The sequence below is a fragment of the Mustelus asterias genome, chromosome 9, assembly GCF_964213995.1.
Source record: "Mustelus asterias chromosome 9, sMusAst1.hap1.1, whole genome shotgun sequence".
Taxonomy (NCBI): domain Eukaryota; kingdom Metazoa; phylum Chordata; class Chondrichthyes; order Carcharhiniformes; family Triakidae; genus Mustelus; species Mustelus asterias.
In genome coordinates, this window is record NC_135809.1 from 114,312,820 (window position 1) to 114,336,275 (window position 23,456).

The 23,456-nt window shown below is 44.8% G+C and overlaps 1 protein-coding gene across 1 annotated transcript in view; it reads right to left on the minus strand.

The window, feature by feature from the left end:
- Nucleotides 1-16,907, minus strand: part of olfml1 (olfactomedin-like 1) — a 39,020-nt gene extending 22,113 nt beyond the window's left edge. The window contains exons 1-2 of the mRNA XM_078220909.1: nucleotides 16,546-16,907; nucleotides 12,433-12,718 (exon numbers count right to left, since the gene is read on the minus strand). Coding sequence (XP_078077035.1) covers nucleotides 12,433-12,718; nucleotides 16,546-16,677 — 418 coding nt within the window. The 5' untranslated portion in view covers nucleotides 16,678-16,907. The remainder of the gene's footprint in view (nucleotides 1-12,432; nucleotides 12,719-16,545) is intronic.
- Nucleotides 16,908-23,456: the final 6,549 nt, after the last annotated feature.

Sequence of the window (23,456 nt, forward strand, 5' to 3'; positions counted from 1 at the left end):
TCCGATGTTCCAAGTGATGATGAGCATTTTAGCCACAATTTACACCATTGCTTTTCTCTTAATCTGAAATATTTTTCTTCACAACACATTTCTTAAACACAACTCTTCCTTCTAAATCCGGTGAGGAAAAAGAAATGACAGGATGTGACTGGTTTACAGCAGTGCAAAGTATTCGGGGTGTTACGGTGGTCCAGTGGTTATCACTGCTGTCTCACAGCGCCAGGGACCCGGGTTCGATTCCCGGCTCAGGTCACTGTCTGTGTGGAGTTTGCACATTCTCCCCGTGTCTGCGTGGGTTTCCCCCGGGTGCTCTGGTTTCCTCCCACAGTCCAAAGATGTGCGGGTTAGGTTGATTGGCCATGTTAAATTGACGCTGAGTGTCAGGGGGATTAGTAGGGTAAATATGTGGGGTTACAGGAATAGGGCCTGGGTGAGATTGTGGTCGGTGCAGCCTCGATGGGCCAAATGGCCTCCTTCTGCACTGTAGGGATTCTATGATTAGGATTTTTGGTACTGTAATCCTGAATAAGAATGGTCAGTGCGTGATTCAGGTCAATTCATTGTGTATGAAGCACTTTGTGATGTTTCATGATAACAAGAATCGATAACAAAATCAACAACAACTTATGTTTGTATTGCGCCTTTAATGTGGTGAACCTCCCATGGCACACACAGGAGCATTATAAAATAAAAGATGATACTGAGACAGATAAGGAGATATTAGATCAGCTGACCAACAAATTGACCAGATAGGTTTTAAGGAGCAGCTTAAGTTTAAGTTTATTTATTAGCGTCACAGGTAGACTTACATTAACACTGCAATGATGTTACTGTGAAAATCCCCCAGTCGCCACACTCCTGTGCCTGTTCGGCTACACTGAGGGAGAATTTAGCATGACCAATGCATCTAACCAGCATGTCTTTCGGACTGTGGGAGGAAACTGGAGCACCCGGAGGAAACCCACACAGACATGTGGAGAACGTGCAAACTCCACACAGACAGTCACCTAAGCTGGGAATTGAACGCGGCCCCTGGCGCTGTGAGGCAGTGATGTCACTGTGCTGCCCAAGGAGGAGAGCGGGATAGAAAGGCAGGGATGTAAAGGGAGGGAATTCCAGAGCTTTGGGAGGAGTAAAATGAAGGCACGCTCAGCAGAGGGATTAAACCAGGAACCCTCAAGATGACCAGAATTAGAGGAGAGGAGATATCTCGAAGGGTTATCTTGAAGACTGAATGAGATCACAGAGTTAAGGAGTGGCGAGGCCGTGGAGGGATTTTAAAACAAGGATGTGCAAGTTAAGATGTTGCTTGAAAGGTAGCCAGTGGAGGACAGTTGAAGGATGAACAGAGATCAGTGTGAACTTAGACATGGGCTACTGAGTTTTGGATGACTTCAAGTTTACGGAAGTAGGATGTGGGAGAGCAGCCAGGAGTTTGTTGCAATAGTCAAGTCTCGAGGTCACAAAGGCTTCTTTGAGGATTTCAGCATCAGATGAGCCAAGACAGAAGCAGTGTTATAGAGGTCGAAATAGGCCGTCTTAGTGACCTTGAGGACATGAGGTCGGAAGCTCAACTTGGCAATTTGCATTTCTATATCACCTTTCATGACCTCGGGATGTCCCAAAGTGCTTTGCAACCAATGAAGTTCTTTTGAAGCGTGATCATTGTTGTAATGTAGGCAATGCATTTGCCAAATTTCCACACAGCAAGCTCCCACAAATGAGATAATGACTGGATAATCTATTTTATCAATGTTGTTGGGATGATAAATATTGGCCCAGGAAACTGGGAAGAAATCCCGGCTTTTCTTCCAAAAGCTGCCTTGGGATCTTATACATCTATCGGAGAGAGCAGGCAGAACCTCAGTTTAATATTTAGTCATAGAATCATAGAATTCTGCAGTGCAAAAGGAGGCCATTCGGCCCATCGAGTCTGCACCGACCACAATCCCACCCAGGCCCTATTCCCATAACCCCATGCATTTACCCTAGCTAGTCTCCCTGACACTGAGGGGCAATTTAGCATGGCCAATCCACCTAACCCGCACATCTTTGGACTGTGGGAGGAAACCGGAGCACCCGGAGGAAACCCACGCAGACACGGGGAGAATGAGCAAACTCCACGCAGACAGTGACCCAAGCCAGGAATCGAACCCGGGTCCCTGGCGCTGTGAGGCAGCAGTGCTAACCACTGTGCCATCCTACGTCCAAAAGATGGCATTTATAACAGTCAGTCCTCTTCCAACAGTACATTTCCTCAGTACTGAACTGAGCATTAGCCTGGAATTTGCTCTCACGTCTTTGGAGTGGGATTTGAACCCATGACCCTCTGACTCAGCAGCGTGAGTGCTACCCACAGAGTCACAGCTGACACCTAAATGCATGTGTTATTTTACTGCGAACAGGATGAGAAAGTCAAAAGAACGAGTTCAGCTCTTCTGACGAAAATGTTGATTAATTGTTTAACAGGAGGTCACACGTCTAAATGAGGAAAGTGCGCCTTGGATTTCAGTCTTCACTTCCCACCTCGCCAGTTTGACTGTGTGGAAGATTTGCTACATCAGAATATCGTGATGTCTGCGTGGAAAAATGTTGCTGGAGTGAAAGCTGGAAACCAGACAGGGGGTCCCAGTTTTAAAGTTGGTCTTGGTGAGGTAAATGTCGGCGTCTCTCAATAATTCTGCAGCACCTGGACAATCTGGCCTAGTTCTCTCTGCTTGGGCACAATGCCTGCTGACTAAAGACTTTAAAAAAAGAGACTGTGGGCTGACAGTGTGTCTGGGATAACAGAGGTGTGCTGAATGTCCTCCTGGTAATTCAATTATATCATAATGTCACCAGCTAAAGATGCTATGATAAAGTTTTAAAGTTTGATGCAAGACCAGACAAAAATAAAAGCCAGCTAATAAGAAAGACTTGAACTTGAATAGTGCCTGTCAGGACTTCAAGTTTATTTATTAGTGTCACAAGTAGGCTTACATTAACACTGTAATGAAGTTATTGTGAAAATCCCCTCGTCGCCACACTCCGGCGCCTGTTCGGGTACACTGAGGGAGAATTTACCATGGCCAATGCACCTAAACAGCACGTCTTTCAGACTGTGGGAGGAAACCGGAGCACCCGGAGGAAACCCACGCAGACACAGGGAGAATGTTCAGACTCCCCACAGACAGTGATCCAAGCCAGGAATTGGACCCTAACCCCTGGCACTGTGAGGCAGCAGTGCTAATCGCTGTGCCACTGTGCCGCCTAGGAAGTTCCGTGGTACTTTACAACCGACGAAGCACTTTTGAAGTTTAAACACTATCGTATGCAGGAAACATGGCAGCCAATGTTTATCACAGCAAGATCCCACAAACAGCAATGAGCTAATAAAAACAGAAAATGCTGGAAAAACTCAGCAGATCTTAGAACATAGAACATAGAACATTACAGCGCAGAACAGGCCCTTCGGCCCACGATGTTGCACCGACCAGTTAAAAAAAAACTGTGACCCTCCAACCTAAACCAATTTCTTTTCGTCCATGAACCTATCTACGGATCTCTTAAACGCCCCCAAACTAGGCGCATTTACTACTGATGCTGGCAGGGCATTCCAATCCCTCACCACCCTCTGGGTAAAGAACCTACCCCTGACATCGGTTCTATAACTACCCCCCCTCAATTTAAAGCCATGCCCCCTCGTGCTGGATTTCTCCATCAGAGGAAAAAGGCTATCACTATCCACCCTATCTAAACCTCTAATCATCTTATATGTTTCAATAAGATCCCCTCTTAGCCGCCGCCTTTCCAGCGAAAACAATCCCAAATCCCTCAGCCTCTCCTCATAGGATCTCCCCTCCATACCAGGCAACATCCTGGTAAACCTCCTCTGCACCCTCTCCAAAGCCTCCACATCCTTCCTGTAATGTGGGGACCAGAACTGCACACAGTACTCCAAGTGCGGCCGCACCAGAGTTGTGTACAGTTGCAACATAACGCTACGACGACTCCTAAATTCAATCCCCCTACCAATAAACGCCAAGACACCATATGCCTTCTTAACAACCTTATCTACTTGATTCCCAACTTTCAGGGATCTATGCACACATATACCTAGATCCCTCTGCTCCTCCACACTATTCAAAGTCCTCCCGTTAGCCCTATACTCAACACATCTGTTATTCCTACCAAAGTGAATTACCTCACACTTCTCCGCATTAAACTCCATCCGCCACCTCTCGGCCCAACTTTGCAACCTGTCTAAGTCTTCCTGCAAACTACGACACCCTTCCTCACTGTCTACCACACCACCGACTTTGGTGTCATCAGCAAATTTGCTAATCCACCCAACTATACCCTCATCCAGATCATTAATAAATATTACAAACAGCAGTGGCCCCAAAACAGATCCCTGAGGTACACCACTTGTAACCGCACTCCATGATGAATATTTACTATCAACCACCACCCTCTGTTTCCTATCCGCTAGCCAATTCCTGATCCAATTTCCTAGATCACCCCCAATCCCATACATCTGCATTTTCTGCAGAAGCCTACCATGGTGAACCTTATCAAACGCCTTACTAAAATCCATATATACCACGTCCACTGCCCTGCCCCCATCCACCTCCTTGGTCACTTTCTCAAAAAACTCAATAAGGTTAGTAAGGCACGACCTACCTGCCACAAAACCATGCTGACTATCACCTATCAATTCATTACTCTCCAAATAACTATAAATCCTATCCCTTATAATTTTTTCCAACATCTTGCCGACAACAGAAGTGAGACTCACCGGTCTATAATTCCCGGGGAAGTCTCTGTTCCCCTTCTTAAACAATGGGACAACATTCGCTAACCTCCAATCTTCTGGTACTATACCAGAGGCCAACGACGACCTGAAGATCAGAGCCAGAGGCTCTGCAATCACTTCTCTTGCCTCCCAGAGAATCCTTGGATAAATCCCATCCGGACCAGGGGATTTATCTATTTTCAGACCCTCCAGAATATCCTGCACATCCTCCTTATCAACTGTAATACTGTCTATTCTACTCCCTTGCAACCCAGTGTCCTCCTCAGCTATATTCATGTCCCCTTGCGTGAACACCGAAGAGAAATATTGGTTCAATGCTTCACCAATCTCCTCCGGTTCCACACATAACTTCCCTCTGCCATCTATAACTGGCCCTAAACTTGCCCTAACCAACCTTCTGTTCTTGACAGATCTGGCAGCATCTATGGAGAGAGAAACCGAGTTAAAGGACTCAAAGTGTTAACGCTGTTTTCCACTTATCATCACTTATGTCTTTAACAGGTCAATCAAGTACTTTGGTGCTTACGGGTTCAAAAACATTTCTTGATGGGACACTGACTGCTGGAGTGTCTCTCTACTCCTCATGTTTATGAATGATTCCTTAAAGGGACAATTACCACATCCCTTTTTCCATTAAATATCTCTGCCTTCCATCCTATCACAGACCTTCCCTTTTGTTCTTTCCTTTTTTCGCTGGGACTGGAAGCAGACTCGAGGTTTGCTGAGTATCTGCTGCATCTCGAATGTTCAGATAAAAGGCATCGACCTGAAATGTTAACCCTGTTTCGCGTTCCACAGCTGCTGCCCAATCTGCTTAGTATTTCCAGCACTTTCTGTTTTCATCCCTTCACTGCACTCCTTCGAAACAGCGTCAAGGGATCTTTTACCTCCTGTCAAGGGACTTGGTTTAACCTGCCATCCAAAAGGTGGCACATCCAACAGTGAAACATTGCCTCAGTGCTGTACTGGGAGTGTCAGGCAACACTTGTGTGTTCAAGTCCCTGGAGCAGGATTCAAAACCGCGATCATCGACGAGGCAAGAGTGATACTGAGCCATAACTAATAATGATAGTACAGCAATATAACATACCAGAACATTGTAGGTTACACGTTGTAACTGCGGTGCATTGTTCAGACAAAACAAAAGAAGATTACTTTATATCCCTTCATTTGTAGCCATGAAAATTAACTGGCTGGCTAAGCCACTTCATATGACATGAAGAATTAAGTATTAGCCACGGCTTAGTGGGTTGCACTCTCCTCCTTGAGTTACAAGGTTGGGTCCAAGCCCTCCTCCAGAGTCTTGAGCACATAATCCAGACAGACTCTCTGTGAAGGAACACTGCTCTCTGGGCAATGCTGCCTTTTAGATGAGAAATTAAACTCAGGCCCTATTTGCCCTCTCGGTGGGGGAGGGGTGGATGTGAAATCTTTTTGACATTGTCCAAAGACAAACACGGAAGTTCTCCCCAATTATCTGTCCAACATTTATTTCGTAACCACCATCACCAAAACAGATTATCTGGTCATTATCACTTTGCTACTGTGGGAGCTTGCTGTGCATAAATTGGCTGCTGCATTCCTGCTTTACCATAATAATTACACTTTAAAGCACTTCATTAGCTGTAAAGCACTTTGGGATATCCCAATGCAATGAAAGGCGCTATATATATTGCAAGTTCTTTCTTGTTGAAATGCCACATGCCAGTCTGACAGGGTAGGGCAGGCATGTTCCCCTGTCTGGAGAACATTGGCAAACCAGCTGGATTTGTACAGTAGCTTTCATTGGTTATTTATTTTCTGCTGACCTTGAGCCCACAAATTACCAACATTATTGAATTCAATTTCACAACTTGGCATGGGAGGAGTCAAGACATAGATTTCAATGTTACCGATCCAGCGCCATAACATCTACTATATCCGAGTGTCTCACTTCTACCTTTAGGAAATGTTGGAAGGCACTATATAAAATCTGGGTGCTTCCCTACAGGCGGAAGGGTAAAACCAACCCGTCCTCAATTGTTAGCTGCACTACTGCACCTCTTAGTGTCCAACAGAAGAACAGAGGGAACTAGCTCCAAGCTAGCACCATAGATCATTTAAAAAAAAATTCATTTGTGGGACATGGGTAACGTTGGCTGTCCAGCATTTATTGCCAATCCCTAGTTGGCCGAGGGCAGTTGAGAGGCCACCACATTGCTGTGGCTCGGGAGTCACAAACAGGCCAGACTGGGTAAGGACGGCAGATTTCCTTCCTGAAAGGACATTAATGAACCAGATGGGTTTTTCTGACAATTGACAATCATAGCCATCAGTGGATTCTTAAATCCAGATTTTCTTTTAATTGAATTCAAATTCCACCATCTGCTGTGGCGGGATTCGAACCCCCCAGAACATTTGCTGAGTTTCTGGATTAATACAGAACCATAATCATAGAACCTTGCAGCAAAGAAAGAGGGCATTCAGCCCATTGAATCAGCCAGCTCTTTGAAAGAACAACCCAATTGAGTCTTACACCCAAGCATTTTCCCCATACCCATGCAAGCACCTTCTCCCCAACTACATGATCAATTTCCTTTTGAAAGTTCCAATGAAATCTGCTTCCATTACTCTTTCTGGTGGTGTGTTCCAGACCTTAATCATCCCCAAATTCTCCTCATTTCCCATCCAGTTCTTTTGCTAAACCTGTGGTCAGTGAATGCTCATTTCCAAAAAAATCATTTTATGGGACATGGGTGTTGTTGGTTGGCCAACATTTATTGCCCATCCCTAGTTACCCTTAGGAAGATGGTTTTGGTGAGGTGCCTTCTTGAACTGCTGCAGTCTCAGAATGTAGGTACACCCACAGTGCTGTTAGGGAGGGCATTCCAGGATTTTGACCCAGTGACAGCGAAGAAACGACGATATATTTCTCAGTCAGGATGGTGAGTGACTTGGAGGGGAACATCCAGGTGGTGGTGTTCCCATGTATCTGCTGCCCTTGCCCTTCTAGATGACAGTGTTTATGGGTTTGGAAGGTGTTGCCTCAGGAAACTTGGTGAGTTCCTGCAGTGCATCTGGTAGATGGCAGACACTGCTGTTCATCCTTGGTGGAAGGATTGAATGTTTTGTGGAAGGGATACCAATCAAGTGGGTTTTTTTGTCCTGGATGGCGTCAAACTTCTTGAGCGTTGTTGAAGTTGCACCCTTCCAGGCAAGGGGAGAGTATTCCATCACACTCCTGACTTGTGCCTTGTAGATAATGGAAAGGCTTTGGGAAGTCAGGAGGTGAGTTACTCACCACAGGATTCCTAGCCTTTCATAGAATCATAGAATCTCTACAGTGCAGAAGGTGGCCATTCAGCCCATTGAACCTGCAGCGACAATAATCCTACTAGCCCCTATTCCTGTAGCCCCACGTATTTACTCTGCCAGTCCCTCTAACCTACACATCTTGGTAAACTAAGGGGCAATTAACTACGGCCAATCAAGCTAATCTTCACATCTTTGGACTGTGAAAGGAAACCCACGCAGACACGGGGAGAATTTGCAAACTCCGCACAGTCACCCAATGCTGGAATTGAACCTGGGTCCCTGGCGCTGTGAGCCAGCAGTACTAACCACTGCGCCACTGTGCAGTCTTTGACCTATTCTGGTAGCCACCGTATTTATATGGCTAGTCCAGTTGAGTTTCTGGTCAATGGTAATCCCCAAGATGTTGATAGTGGGGGATTCAGAGATGGTAATGCCATTTGTTGGACTTGATCCTATTTCACAACTACATGCTGCTCCTTGATGATACCATCCAAAAACAGAGTCAATTTTCACCTGTACTTGAATAACACCCAGCTCTACCTCACCAGCATCTCTCTCAACTTGTCCAGCATTCAGTACTGGATAAGCTGAAATTTCCTCCAATCCAATAGTAAGAAGACAGAAGCCATTTTCGGCACTCCACTGCAAAACCTGTTCCCTAGCTACTGTCTCCGTGGGGACTGTCTGGCAGTCATAGCAATCTTGGTGTCATATTTGACCCCAAGATGAGCTGCCAACCATATATCCACGTCATCGCTAAGACCATCTATTTCTGCCTTTGTAACATTGCCGGACTTCATCCCTGTCTCAGTTCGCCTGCTGCTGTAATCATAGTATTTTACAGCACATAAGGAGGCCATTTGGCCCATCATGCCTGCATCGGCTCCCGAAAGAGCTACCCAGCTAGTCCCATTCTCCAGCCCTACCTCCTTAGCCCTCTAAATTCATCACGCTGAAATATGTATCTAGCTCACTTTTGAAATCTCCTATGAAATCCGCCTCCACCACTCTCCCAGATAGCGCATTCCAAACCCCAAAACCTCTCTCAGTAAAGAAGTTTCTCCCCATCTCACTCCTAGCTCTCTTGCTGACCATCTTGACATTGTGACCCCCCTAGTCACTGACATGCCAACTAGTGAAAACAGAATATCCTTCTTTACCCTGTCAATTGTTCATAATTCCGAACACCTCAAGAAGATCACCTCTCAAATTTCTCTGCTCCAAGGAGAATAAGTCCAATTTCTCTAATCTTTCCTTATTCCTGGTATCATTCTAGTAAATCTCCTTTGCACTCTTTCCAGGGCTTTAACTTCCTTCCAGTGCCCAGAACTATATGCAATATTCCAAATGTGGTCTGACCAATGATTCGTAGAGGTGTAACATCATTTCCTTGATTTTATACTCTAGGGCCCGACTTTACCATTTTGATTCTAAGTGCTGAATCTGGGCGTGATTCAGATCCGACTTGTAAACTTGTTCTCAGGCGCCCCCATACGCACTCAGCCTGAAAAAAAATTGCAAGTCTGAATCGCGCTGTGGCGGGGCTGGTTGCGCCCGAAAGGCTGCAGCTCCGATCGGAGCTTTCAACTGCACACGAGCAGTGAGAAAAAAAATTGAAAAACGCGCCCCTGTCACATCGCCCCCGGGCCGCAAAAAGCGGATAAAGTGGCCCGGGAGCGATGGCCCCCACAGACATCACCCCACCCCCACAACATTACTGTCCCCCTTATCCACTCACCCCCTGCTACCCAGACCAATCGCGATCCCCTGTCCCACCTCCTCTCCACCGATCGCCCGCAAAGTGGCAGCAGACCCCCTCTGCCCCTGCACCCCCCCCACCAGAGATCCATTGAGCCTCCCTCCCCTCCCACTGCCCGAGATACATCTGACCTGCCTCCCTTCTCCCTCCCCCCCACCAGAGAACGATTGGGCCTCCCTCCTCCCCCCTCCCCTCACCAGAGAATGATCTGACCCGCCTCCCTTCTCCCTCCCCCCCCACCAGTGAACGATCAGGCCACCCTCCCCCCCCCCCCAACTGCCAGAGATACATCTGACCCGCCTCCTTTCTCCCTCCCCACCACCAGAGAACGATTGGGCCGCCCTCCTGCTTCCCTCACCAGAGAATGATCTGGCCCACCTCCCTCCCCCTCCCACCACCGATCTGAGTTAGAGAGCTGCTGGAAGCTCTGAACTTACCTCTTCAAAAGCTGGAGCGCCCGAAACAGACCTTTGCCGAGCATGTCTGTTTCATGCCAAATCTGGACGCGTGAACACGATGGTAAAGGGGGAAATACTGGTAAAGGTGGGGGGGCAGCCCATTAATTCAATTTAAATGCATGCAAATGCATTTAAATCGCCGTTGCGCCCGTTTCGGGTGCGGTTCAGATCACGGTCATTTTTGGGCCTTGGTAAAGTGGGCATCTACATGGGCGCGGATCGCGCTAACCACCTCACGCCTGACTTTACCAAGTTTTCGTGCCCAAAAACGGGTGCGACGCAATGATAAAATCAGGTGCTATGTCTCTATTTATAACCCAAAGATACTATAAGCCTTCTTAACAACTGTTTCAGCTTGCCTGACAACCTTCAGAGAATGATGCATTTGAACCCTGAGATCCCTCTGCTCCTGTCCTCCCCTCATAATTGTACCATTGAGCCTGTATTGTCTCCCCAAATTTCTTCTACCAAAATGCATTACCCTGGTTGGCCAGGCCTCAGCTGTCAAGGCCCTAAGCTCTGAGATATCCTCCCTATAGCTCCTTTAAGACACTCTTTAGAACCTACCTCTCTTGACCAAGCATTTAGCCATCTGCCTTAATTTTGCTTTATGTGACTCAGTGTCAGGTTTTGTTTGATAACTCTCCTCTAGGCACCTAAAGATGGTACATGAATGCAAGTCATTGCTGTTTTTGGTGGGATGCTGAAGTGTGAATCAGACTGTGGTGGGTGTTGTAACAACTCCTTTCTGAGGTTTGCCCTTTTGGCAAGTTGGATGGGATTAGGATTTGCTGCTTTAAAACAATATGAAAGCAAGTGGATAATCTGTTGTTGCTGCTGGAATACTTTTAAATACCTGTATAGGCTGCTGACTCTCACCAGTCTAGTTAACTGGACATTAGGCCATTGGCCCAATGGGTGAGGTATTCACTTCATTACAATGGTGTGACTTTCATACATTACCACAATGATTATACTCCACAAGAGGACTTAATTCGCAATTATAAAAAACATGTAATCATAGAGTCATAGAGGTTTACAGCATGGAAACAGGCCCTTCGGCCCAACTTGTCCATGCCACCCTTTTTTTAGCCTCTAGGCGAGTCCCAATTGCCCGTGCTTGGCCCATATCCATCTATATCCATTTTACCTATGTAACTGTCTAAATGTTTTTTAAAAGACAAAATGGTACCCACCTCTACTACTATCTCTGGCAGCTTGTTCCAGACACTCACCACCCTCTGTGTGAAAAAACTGCCCCTCTGCACCCCTTTGTATCTCTCCCCACTCACCTTAAACCTATGCCCTCTAGTTTTAGACTCCCCTATCTTTGGGAAAAGATGTTGACTATCTTGACTTTGGGATGTCCTGAGGTGGTGAAAAGCATTGGATAAATGAAAGTCTTTCTTTCCATATTGGAAAGCTGACAACACACTGGAAGCATGACCCAGTCGTAATGTAGTCTTGGAAATGGCAGTGTTACTGAGCTAGCAACCCAACAGTCACAAACCTAATTGTGAACAAAATAACAACCATGAAAACTGCAAAACTCAACTGTTCCTTTCAAGGTATGGAATGCGTGGATTTTGTACGTTCTCCCTGTGTCTGAGTAGGTTTCCTCTGGGTGCTCCAGTTTCCTCCCACAGTCCAAGAATGTACAGGATAGGTGGATTGGCCATGCTAAGTTGCCCTTTAAGTATCCAAAAATGTGTAGGTTAGGGGGATTGATGTGATACATATGTGGGGTTATAGGTATGGGGCCTGGGTAAGATGCTCTTTTGGAGAGTCAGTGCAGACTCGATGGACCAAATGGCCTCCTTCTGCACTGCAGTGTTCTTTGATTCTAACCTCTTTTGACTTTCTAATTAACCCTCAAAACCTCTCCAAAGTGGCCATTTATTTCATTGTACAAGATAATTTACCTCAAGATGTAATAGTAAGACTAGTGGTGCAAGAAGATGGCCGCCAGTACTTTCTTGAGACAAGGAAGAGTGGGTGATACGTGGGATCTGGCTGGAATCACCCACACCCTGCCAAGTTAAAAGGAGAGAGGCTGTTCCTTCAGGGGAAAAAATGGGGCAGGTTGCAAAATGGGGCCTCGAGAGAAGTAAATATAGAGTTTTCACCTGAAACCATCCGGAGCTTGGCCTTTTTCTTCTCCTCCGCTTGCTGGATCTGCTCTTCAATCAGTTTTTCATCGACTTCCACGCACGGCTGAGTGGGCTGCTGCGCCTCCAGATAGTCAATGTCTTTTTCAATCCTCTCAATTCTGGATCCCATAACCTCCACCTCGTTCTTAAACTCAGTTTTGTAAATGTTCAACCCATCCAAGCGGACTGTGATTTCTTTCCGGAAGTCTCGGAACTCCCTCACGTACTTGTTCATGTCTTGGTTACATTTCTCCAGCCGGTCCTGTTATCAAAGTGAATTCAGTGAAGAGATAACCTTGGTGTTAAGTGTTGAAGACTTCCGATCGAAAGGATTGGATAAGGTTGCCAATGTACAAATGACATTTTTGTGCAAGAATTAAGCATTGTCATGAAAGGAAACATGCCACGAATTAAACATTACCTGAAATATCCGCAGCTAGAATGATTCAGAAGTGGATGGAGGGTCAGCAAAGAAATGGTGTAGATTTAAGGGAACAGGCAGTAAAATCAGATGAGGAGATTTTTTTTTAAACACAGTGAGTTGTTGTGATCTGGAATGCACCGACTGAACGCTTTGATGGAAGCAGATTCAATAACAACTTCAATAGCAACTCATTTAAGTAATTGGCTAATTGCTTAAATAAGAGAAAATTACAGGGCTATGGTAAAAGAGCAGGGGAGTGTGACTAATTGCATCGCTCTGACAAAGAGCTGGCACAGACTTGTTGGCAGAATGGCCTCCTTTTGTGCTGTAAGATTCTATAATTCTGTGTATAATGGAGAGGCATTATTGATGTAGGCTGGTCCCTGATACCTTGCTTACAATTGTAACACTGGGAGAGTTATATAACTGCGTGCCTTGTCTATTGACATTTGTTATTTGCATTCCATACGTTCTATTTTTAGCAGATGTCTCCACATCTGGAACTTTCATAAGAACATAGGAAGAGGAATGGGTCATTCATCCTCTTGAGCCTGTTCTACCATTCAATTAGACCAGGGCTGATCTGTAGCTTAACTTCATTTACCTGCCTTAGTTCTGTAACCCTTAATGACCTTTAATGACCAAAAATTATCAAACTCAGTTTGAAATTTTCATTCGACATCCCCCACCCCTCAACAGCTTTTGGGGTGTTTAAGTTTATTTATTAGTGTCACAGGTAGGCTTACATTAACACTTGCAATGAAGTTACTGTGAAAATCCCCAGTCGCGGCCTGTTTGGGTACACTAAGGGAGAATTTAGCATGGACCTAATGCACCTAACCAGTGCATTTTTGTGCGGTGGGGTGTGGTGGTGTGTTCCAGATTTCCATGATCCTTCATGCAAAGAAATGCTTTCTGACATTGGCCCACCAGGGCCTGACTCTAATTTTTAGGTTTTGCCCCCACGTTTTGGGCAAACCCACTGGAGATAATATTTTCTCTCTTTCCTATCAAATCCTTTAATCATGGCAAAGACCTCAATTATTGTGGGGTGGCGCGGTGGCACAGTGGTTAGCACTGCTGCCTCACAGCGCCAGGGACCGGTGTTCGATTCCCGGCTTGGGTCACTGTCTATGTGGGGTCTGCACGTTCTCCTTGTGTTTGCATGGGTTTCCTCTGCATGCTCCGGTTTCCTCCCACAGTCCGAAAGGTGCATTATCCATGCTAAATTCTCCCTCAGTGTACCCGAACAGGCGCCGGAATGTGGCGACTGGGGGATTTTCACAGTAACTTCATTGTAGTATTAATGTAAGCCTACTTGTGACTAATAACTAAATAAACTTTTACTTTATATCAATCCTGAATCTAAGGCCCAGTCTATGCAACCTGTCCTCATAATTTAACCCATTCTCGGCTAGAAATTAAGAAGTAAAACACTGAGCAATGTTAGGGAGACCCAGCTTCAAAACACTGCTCCAACAAATAATTTGGCAAGCTATTTTATAAGTGTTCTGCTGCTCCGAACTTGACGTAATAATAACAATGTTAATAAAAACATAGCCCTCTGGTGAGAACATCATCGTACTTCAATATTACTTGAATAAATAACAGGAAACATTTAGCTTCTTGAGATAAAACTTCATGACCATTGGGAGCATTTGTTGATGATTTCCCCGCAGTGTTAGCTCACTGTTTTAGATACGGTCGAACATTTTTCAGAGTGAGTGTTTTCACGACCATCGCATAAGGTAGATCTGGATTTGCAGACGGAGACAGGATTGTAGGACTTCGTAGGACAGAAATTGTCTGACTGTTTTCTGTTGGTGTGCCAGCCATATGGTTGGAAATTATTGTCCCAACACCAGTCCTGCTAAAATCTGATTACAGGAGGAGAAATGAGCAAAGACGAGATGGCTAGAACTTCCTCCCATGGAGGAGCAATGTCACCTTGGTTCAGGCTAGTGCCTATGCATGTCCTACATGAGGCTGCAATGTGCAACTATCATACAAGGCGGCTCATGTGGAGTGGAAACGCCAACATGGACCTGTTGGGCTGAATGGTCTGTTTCTATGCTGTAAATACTTAGTATTTAGTGCCACAGATGCAGTCTTCTCAGTAGCACGGTAGTACAGTGGTCAGCACTGCTGCCTCACAGCACCAGGGACCCGGGTTCGATTCCAGCCTGTGTGGAGTTCCTATGTCTGCCTGGGTTTCCTTCGGGTGCTCCTGTTTCCTCCCACAGTCCAAAGACGTGCAGGTGAGGTGGATTGGTCATATTAAATTGTCCCTTAGTGTCCCATGATGTGTAGGTCAAGGGGATGAGGGGGTAACGGGGATAGGGCCTGGGTGCTGGATGCTCTGTTGGAGAGTTGGCGCAGACTCAATGGGCTGAATGGCCTCCTTCTGCACTGTAGGCATGCTATGGTATTGAGTAGAATTTTTTCCCTGATCATTAATTATTCTACCAATGTGTCATTTATTGTCCATCCCTTGTTGTCCTGCAGAGGAAGTGGTGAGTTGTCTTCTATGAACATTATTTTTCACCTAGAGGGTGGTCGTGGTATGGAACTGACCACCTGAAAGGATGATGAAGATATAAACCCTCATCACATTAATAATGGAACATTTGGATATGCACTTGCAATGCCATAACCCACAGGGCTATGAACTGGGGCCTGGAAAGTATGGTTAGGCATGACTTGATGGGCCAAATGGTCTCATACGTTATATGCTTCTAACTGCTGTGGTCTACATTCTTTCTAGCATTCCTAACAGTGACAGGAAGTAAAGGATAATAGTCAATGGGTGTTAGTGTGACTGGAAGTCTGTTTCCAGTGAGGTTCCGTGGGGCCCAGCACTGGATCCCTGGCTTTTCATGGTACATATCAATGATTTAAACTTAATAGCAGGGGGCGTGATGAAGAAGTTTGCAGATGATATAAAAATTGACCATGTGGTTGATAGTGAGGAAAAAATCTGCAGACTGGAGGAAGATGTCACAGACTGGCCAGGTGGGCGGAACAGAGGCAAATACAGTTCAATCCGGAGGGTTCTGAGGTAATGTATTTTGGGGAGGACAAATAATTAAGGTAAAGAAATAGAAAATAAATAAGAAATGTAGAGGGACAGAGGGAAGTTGGAGTGTATTTCCACAGCAGGAGGCCATTCAGCCCATTGTGTCCCTGCAAGCTCTTTGAAAGAGCTAGCCAATTCAATCCCACTTGCTCTTTCCCTGTAATGTTTTTTAAAAATTCATTTAATTTGCTTTGGAAAATTACAATTCAATCAGCTTCCACCTCCCTTTCAGGAATTTGGAGCATAAAACGCACCAAAGAAAATTATTTCTCCTTATCTTATCTTTTTTTCAATCAATGACCGCTGATTGCTGACTCTTTGTCCAGTGGAAAACATTCCCCTTATCAAATCCACTTATAATTTAATTAAAAAAGGCCAGTTTTCTGCTCGCTGAATAGAATGAATGCCATTGCTGAAATATTTAATCGCCATTGAATATCACAATTAAATAACCGATTAAGGAATGCCCAGGTACAAATTAACAATGCAATATTGATTCAAGTTATCGATGTTAGTAATTTGATAGGTTTTCTTTCAGTCTGAGTTCTAAGGTACATGAGGCATGCACGGCGTTGATGGTGTCACTTACCTCGAGTAGCATGATGCGTCTCTCAATGTATTGCATGAGTAAAGCATCTTGAGTCATCCGCTGGGCTTGTCCAAAGGTTTGGGTTAAAAGGAGAAACACCAACAGCCTTGGTAACAGGACCCAATCCAGCATGATTGGGAATCGGATCCCAGTAGTTCAATGGGACGAAATGAAATACCAAGCCCTGCTGCCTTTTTTTGTCCGAGGTCTTTAGTTTTGTCCTGCAACCAGGTAGCAACATACAATCGTTTGAAATTTCGATGGAGAGGTTAAGAAAACGAGTTCATTTAAACCGCTCGTTGCCAAGAGCTGGTAAGTCAGCACTTGAAAGCTTAAACAGACACAAGACTCTGGCTGTGTCTGAAGGGTGCATTTGTGTGTGGAGTCAGGATATTTTTTTCCCCCAGATCCTAATTGTTTCCATGTGCTTTGGAATGACTCATGCAGGCTCCGAACCAGCCAAATAAAACAGCAAAAGGCAATGAAAAGAAATAAAGCCATTTTAATTACATAACAAATCCTACACTATGCTTACATTGAGGAAACTTGGAGCGAAATAATTAAACGTGGGACAAATTTAGTCTCAGAATATACCAAGCGATCAACATCAGATAATTGCTTTGCAAATCTCTCCTGATTTCTGTTGTGTCAAATTTTCTGGGATGGCTAAAGAGGGTATATTTAACAATACTCAGTTCTCAATGCTTGTATTCTCATTAGTCGCAAAGATTAAGAGGTCATCTAATTGAAGGATTTGATAGGGTAAATAGAGAGAAATTCTTTCATCAGTCGGGGGACTAGATCAAAGAGGTGTGACCTTAAAGTTAGAGCGAGGCCGTTCAGGGTGATGTCTGGAAGCATTTCTTTGCATAGGGGGTGGTGGAAATCTGAAACTCTCTTCCCCCCACACCCCAAAATATTAAAAAATATAATAACTGCTGGTGATAGATTTTTGTTAGGCAAGATTATTCAAGGTTACAGAACCAAGACTGTAAATGGAGTTAAGATACGGATCAGTTCTGATTTCAGGACAGGCTTGAGGGGCTGAATGGCCTTCTCTGTTCCTATGTTCCTATCCTTGACTGGTGGAAATGCAAATGCGCAATGGGTGGCATAGCATCAGGAGGCCTGTCTGCGGCTTCTCAATTCCCAGTGATGAATATTCCAGCCCAAGACTCCCTCTGAACGTACCCTGACAATCCAATTCTTCGCCATTTGCTGCTGGGGTTTCATTTTTTGTTATTTCTCTTGGAGTTTTTCTGCCAGTGTTTCTGGATGCTTTGAGAAAGAGGGGCTGAACAAATGAACTGCATGCAATGTTTTAGAGCTGGCTGCTTATGAAAGGACAGACTTGTAGTTATATTGCACTGCCTAGGAATACATAGCAAGTATCGCACAGAAACACTCCTTTCAGTCCAGGCAGCCCTTGTTGGTATTTATGGACCACTCGAACCTCCTCCTGTCTTTCCCTATCTAATTTTATCAGCATAACCCACAATTCCTTTCTCCCTCGTGGATTTATTGAGCCTCTCCATAAATGCAGCTATACTATTGAAGGGGTTAACGTCATTGAACGAGGTAGACTTCCCCTGTGAATTAAGTACAGCACAGTTCCCAGGGAAGCTGCTGCGAAGATGCAGTTCCCACACTTACAGATGGGCAGTTCAAACAAGCTGACCAAGGGACAAGAGGGTGAGAACTCTGAAGACCACAAGGTGGTAGCCATAATAGCTGGTGTGTATGTAGCTATGTAGGCGTACCTCATTAGTAATTAATCATTATAATTAGACAGGCATATGGAGACTTTAACTGTTTAACTATATTCACCTGACATAAACAAAATAATCCGAACTAGTAATTGTAATTGGATATCAATGACTTCAGAACAATTGTATACTTGTGATTGGTATAAGCAAATGACTTATAAGATAAGCAAAGGTATAATTGTTCATGCCATGTATCACTCAGACAGTTTACACGCCACCTTGTGGAAGGCAGACTTCCTCACTATAGCTTGAATAAAGACTGATTTAAACTTCCGAAAGCTTTGTCTAGTCTGTCGGTGGTGTGAAGTATAAATCTCACTGAATAGCGGTGAAATTCCGTATCACCGGGGAACTCTGCTGTACTTAATTCACAGCGGAACTCTACTCAATGATTTTAACCCCTTCATTATTGACCTCAACTACTCCCTGTGCTAACCAGTTCCAAAGTCTGAGAGAAAAAGGACAACCGTCAGATGTCTCAAAGCGTTTAACACCCGATGAAGTACCTTTTGAAATGCAGTAGCTATTGTAATGTGGAAAATGCAATAGCCAATAAGTGCTCATCAAACCCCCCCCATAAACAGCAATGTGATGACCAGATAATCCATTTTTTTGTGATGTTCATTGGGGGAATAAGAATTGACCTGGGACACTGAGGATAACTAAACGCAAAATACTGCAGATGTTTGAAATCTGGAATGAAAGCAAAGTGCTGAAAATATTCAGCAGGTCTGTCAGCATCCGTGGAGAGAGGAAAACAGAGTTAATGTCTTGACTTCAATATGACTCTTCTTCAAAACTTTAATTCACAGCTGCACAGCTCCCACTACAGCACTTGGTGGAATTCAAATTCAAACTAATTTGGAATATAAGGGTAATTGTGATCATGAAACCATAGAAACCCAGTCCATCATGCAAACCAGCCTCCCATCCAATCACTCTGTCTATATTTCCCACTGCCTTGGAAAAGCAGCCAACGTAATCAAGGACCCCACGCACCCTGGACGTACTCTCTTCCACCTTCTTCCATCAGGAAAAAGATACAAAAGTCTGAAGTCACGTACCAACCGACTAAAGAACTGCTTCTTTCCGGCTGCCATCAGACTTTTGAATGGACCTACTTCGTATTAAGTTGATCTTTCTCTACACCCTAGCTATGACTGTAACATTACGTTCTGCACTCTCTCCTTTCCTTCTCTTTGTCTGTATAGTGTGCAAGAAACAATACTTTTCACTGTATACTAATACATATGACAATAATAAATCAAATCAAATCATCAATTGTCTTAAAAACCCATCTAGTTCGCTGAGGTCCTTTAGGGAAGTAAATCTCCCACCCTGACCTGGTTGGATCTGCATGTGACTCCAGATCCACTACAATGGGGTTGACTCTTAATTGTCCTCTGAAATGGCCCACTCAGTTCAAGGGCAATTAGGGATGGGGCAACAAATGCAGTCCTTGCCAGTGCCACCACAGCACATGGAAGAATAAAGATAAACTGTCCTGGGGTAAAGTTGCTTCTTCTGAATTCCCTGGTGGATTTCTTGGTGATTATCCTATGCATTGGCGCCCTCTAGTTTTGCTCTTTCCCATGAGAAGAAACATTCTCTCTTCTGTCCACTCTATCAAATCTTATATGCATTTTAAAAACCTCTATTAGTTCACCTCTCCCAACCCCCAGCTGACTATTTTTCCAGCCTGTTCGTCCTCTTTTGATAGGTATACTGTGACTATTTACAGTATACTTTGGGGACTGACCCAAAGTACTTCACAGTCGACTAATGGGCTTCGATGCACAGTCACTTTTGTCTTGTGAACAAGATCCATGAGAGGAATAAACAGTTATTATGGTAGTTTTCTTGGAAACCTGCAGCACAGGGGCGGCAGGGTGGCACAGTGGTTAGCACTGCTGCCTCACAGTGCCAGGGACCCAGGTTCAATTCCAGCCTTGGGTGACTGTCTGTGTGGAGTTTGCACATTCTCCCCGTATTTGCGTGATTTCCTCTGGGTGCTCCAGTTTCCTCCCACAGTCCAAAGGTGTGTAGGTTGGGTTGATTGGCCATGCTAAATTGCCCTTTCGTGTCAGGGGGATTAGGAGGGTAAATACATGGGGTTACAGGGATAGGACCTGGGTGGGATTGTTGTCAGTGCAGCTTTGATGGGCCAAATGGCCTCCTTCTGCACTGTAGATTCCATGATTCAGAAAGAGGCTATTGTGCCATTGCTGGCTCTTTCAAAGAACGATGGTGCTTAGCCCCACATCCTCACTTTTTTTGTCTTTAAATCCTGTCAGCTCCTTATCCTCAAGTACCTGTACAACTCTTTTCTCAAATTATTTGTTGAATCTGCTTCCACGACCTTTTTGAGTAGAACATTCTGGCCCCTGACAAAGCTCTGAATGAAAACATCCTCATCTCCATTCTAGGTTGGCTCACAATATTTTTAAATCAATGACCTCTGGTTATTGACCCACATGCCAGAGGGAATAATTTTTCTCTATCAAAACCTCATCGCCCTGAATAACTCTTACCCTTCTCACTTCTAAGGGGAACAGTCCTAATGTTTCTGACCCCTTCTCATAACTGAAGTGCCTTATCCCTGGTAACATTCTAGCAAACCTCAACTGTGCCCTTCCACAGAGTTATAGTTATTTACAGCACAGAAGGAGGCCATTTGGCCCATTGAGTCCATGCTGGCACTCTGTGGAAAATTCAATCAAGTTTGTGAGACATGGCCTCCCCTGCATAAAGGCATGCAGCCTGTTGCTAAAAGTCCATATTTTTCCAAATGTGGGTAAATCCTGTCCCTAAGAATCTTGTGCAATAATTTCCCTGCCATTTCCCTAATGTAAGACTCACCGGCCTGTATTTTCTCGGATTATCCCTATTGCCCTTCTTAAACAAAGGAACAACATTGGTTATTCTCCAGTCTTCTAGGACCTCTCCTGTGACTAAAGAGGATACAAAGATTTTGTACAAGGATACTCCTTTGTCCTTGATTGGACCTACACTTTCTCTAGCTACCACCTTGCTCCTTATATACAGATAAAATGCCTTCGGGTTTTCCTTAATCCTGTTTGCCATGGACATTTCATGGCCCTTTTAACCCTCTTAAATCCGAGTTTAAGTTCTTTCTTGCTTTCTTTTTATTCTTCGAGGATTCTGTCTGTCTTCAGTTTCCTAAACCTTACGTTTACCTCCTTTTTCTTTTTGACTAAGCTCATAATTTCTTCTATCATCCAAGGTTCCTGAATCTTGCCATCCTTATCCTTCATTGTCACAGTCACATGCTAGTCCTGAACTCTAATCAGCTGGCTTTTAAAAGATTTCCACATGACAGATGTGGATGTACCCTTAAACGGCTGCTTCCAATCTACATTCCCCAGTTCCTGCCCAATATTGTCATAGTTAGCCTTCCCCCAGTTTAATACTTCCACCCCAAGAACTACTCTTATCCTTATCCACAAGTAACTTAAAACTTATGGAATTAGGGTCAATGTTCCTGAAATTCTCTCCCACTGAAAATTTGGTCACCTGGCTGGGCTCATTCACCAATATCGGATCTCGTATTGCCACTTCCACAGTTGGACAATTTACTGTGCCACCATGCCACCTAGTAGCCACTGTGCCACCATGCCGCCTAGTTGGTACGTCAGTGACTAGGGGGTCACAATTTCAAGATGGTCAGCAAGAGAGCTAGGAATGAGATGAGGAGAAACCTCTTTACTCAGAGAGTTGCTGGGATTTGGAATGCGCTGCCTCGGAGAGTAGTAGAGGCAGATTCCATGAGGGGTTTCAAAAGAGAACTGGGTACATATGGATACCAGTGATGAATTTAGAGGGCTATAGAGATAGGGCTGGAGAATGGGATTAGACCGGTAGCTCTTTCAGGAGCCGGTGCAGGCATGATGGGCCAAATAGCCTCCTTCTGTGCTGTAAAAGTCTATGGTCAAACATATTGCTTCAAGAAACCCTCCTGGACACACATATCAAATCCCGCACCCTCCACCTCCCCCCCCCCCCCCCCGACACCCCCCCCCCCACCCCCCCCCACCCCCCCCCCCCCTCCCACCACCCTCATCAAAGTCTTAGAGAGCAACATTGTCTACTAGTCTAAAAAAAGAACCATTTACTGTGACTCGCTGTTTTCTGTCCTTGAACCAATTTTAGTACCCAGTTGGACACTGGCCTTCCTGTTTCATGAGCCTCAATATTATCGAGTGATGGGGCAGCCCTGAGGTGCCCTATGACCTACATCGAAACAATTATGTTCTTAGAGGAGGGAGTGGGCACTGAACACTTTACATTAATCCATGGAAAGGAGCACAGGAAAATTTCCCAGCTACTTTCTCAGGCCTTTGCATCTTTCCCTAAGTGTACTGCCCAGAGTTACCGACAGTGCATCAGCTGAAGTCTAACCAGTGATTTATAAAGTTCCAGCACAATCTCTTTGCTTTTGTATCCTTGTCTTCTATTTGTGAATGCAAATGGTTCAGATGATTTTTAACCGCTTTGTCAACCAGCCCTGCCACCTTCAAGGATTTGAGAATATGGTTATTTCACGGCTCATCTGCATTTTCAAAATCACGCCATTTACAAGATACTGTCTTTCCTTGTTAGCCCTCCCACTTCACACTTCTCCACATTGAACTCTGTCAACGTTGCTCGAGACATGCCTGTTGGGCAGGACACATATGTCAGATGTTGATTCACATATTTAACCATTAATCGAGGGCTGCGACTCTTCACTAGACAGTTGGCACTCTTAAGTATAGGCTATAAAAAGAGGCTTTGTAAGTAAGGAATGAGGAATGTAGGAACAGGAGGAGGACATTTAGCCTCTAAAGGCTGTTCTGTCATTCAGCGAGGCAATGGTCTGTACTGAAGAAGAATCTGAGTCTGATGTTGTGTAGCTTGATTTCCAAACCCTTTTAGAATCACCTAAATTTTAAGCTGGATGTTGAATTCCCTGTCATTATTTGGGATAAAGGTTAATTTATAAAATGGTAGCAGTTTAACCAACTGCCAGAACTTAAGGAGGTCCCTCAGGGATTTGTGTTATGACTCTTGTCCTTCACAACCTCAATCAATGAATTTGTGTTTCCCTCCCTCCCTCCCCCAACCTTCTCTGCTCTCCCTTATGCT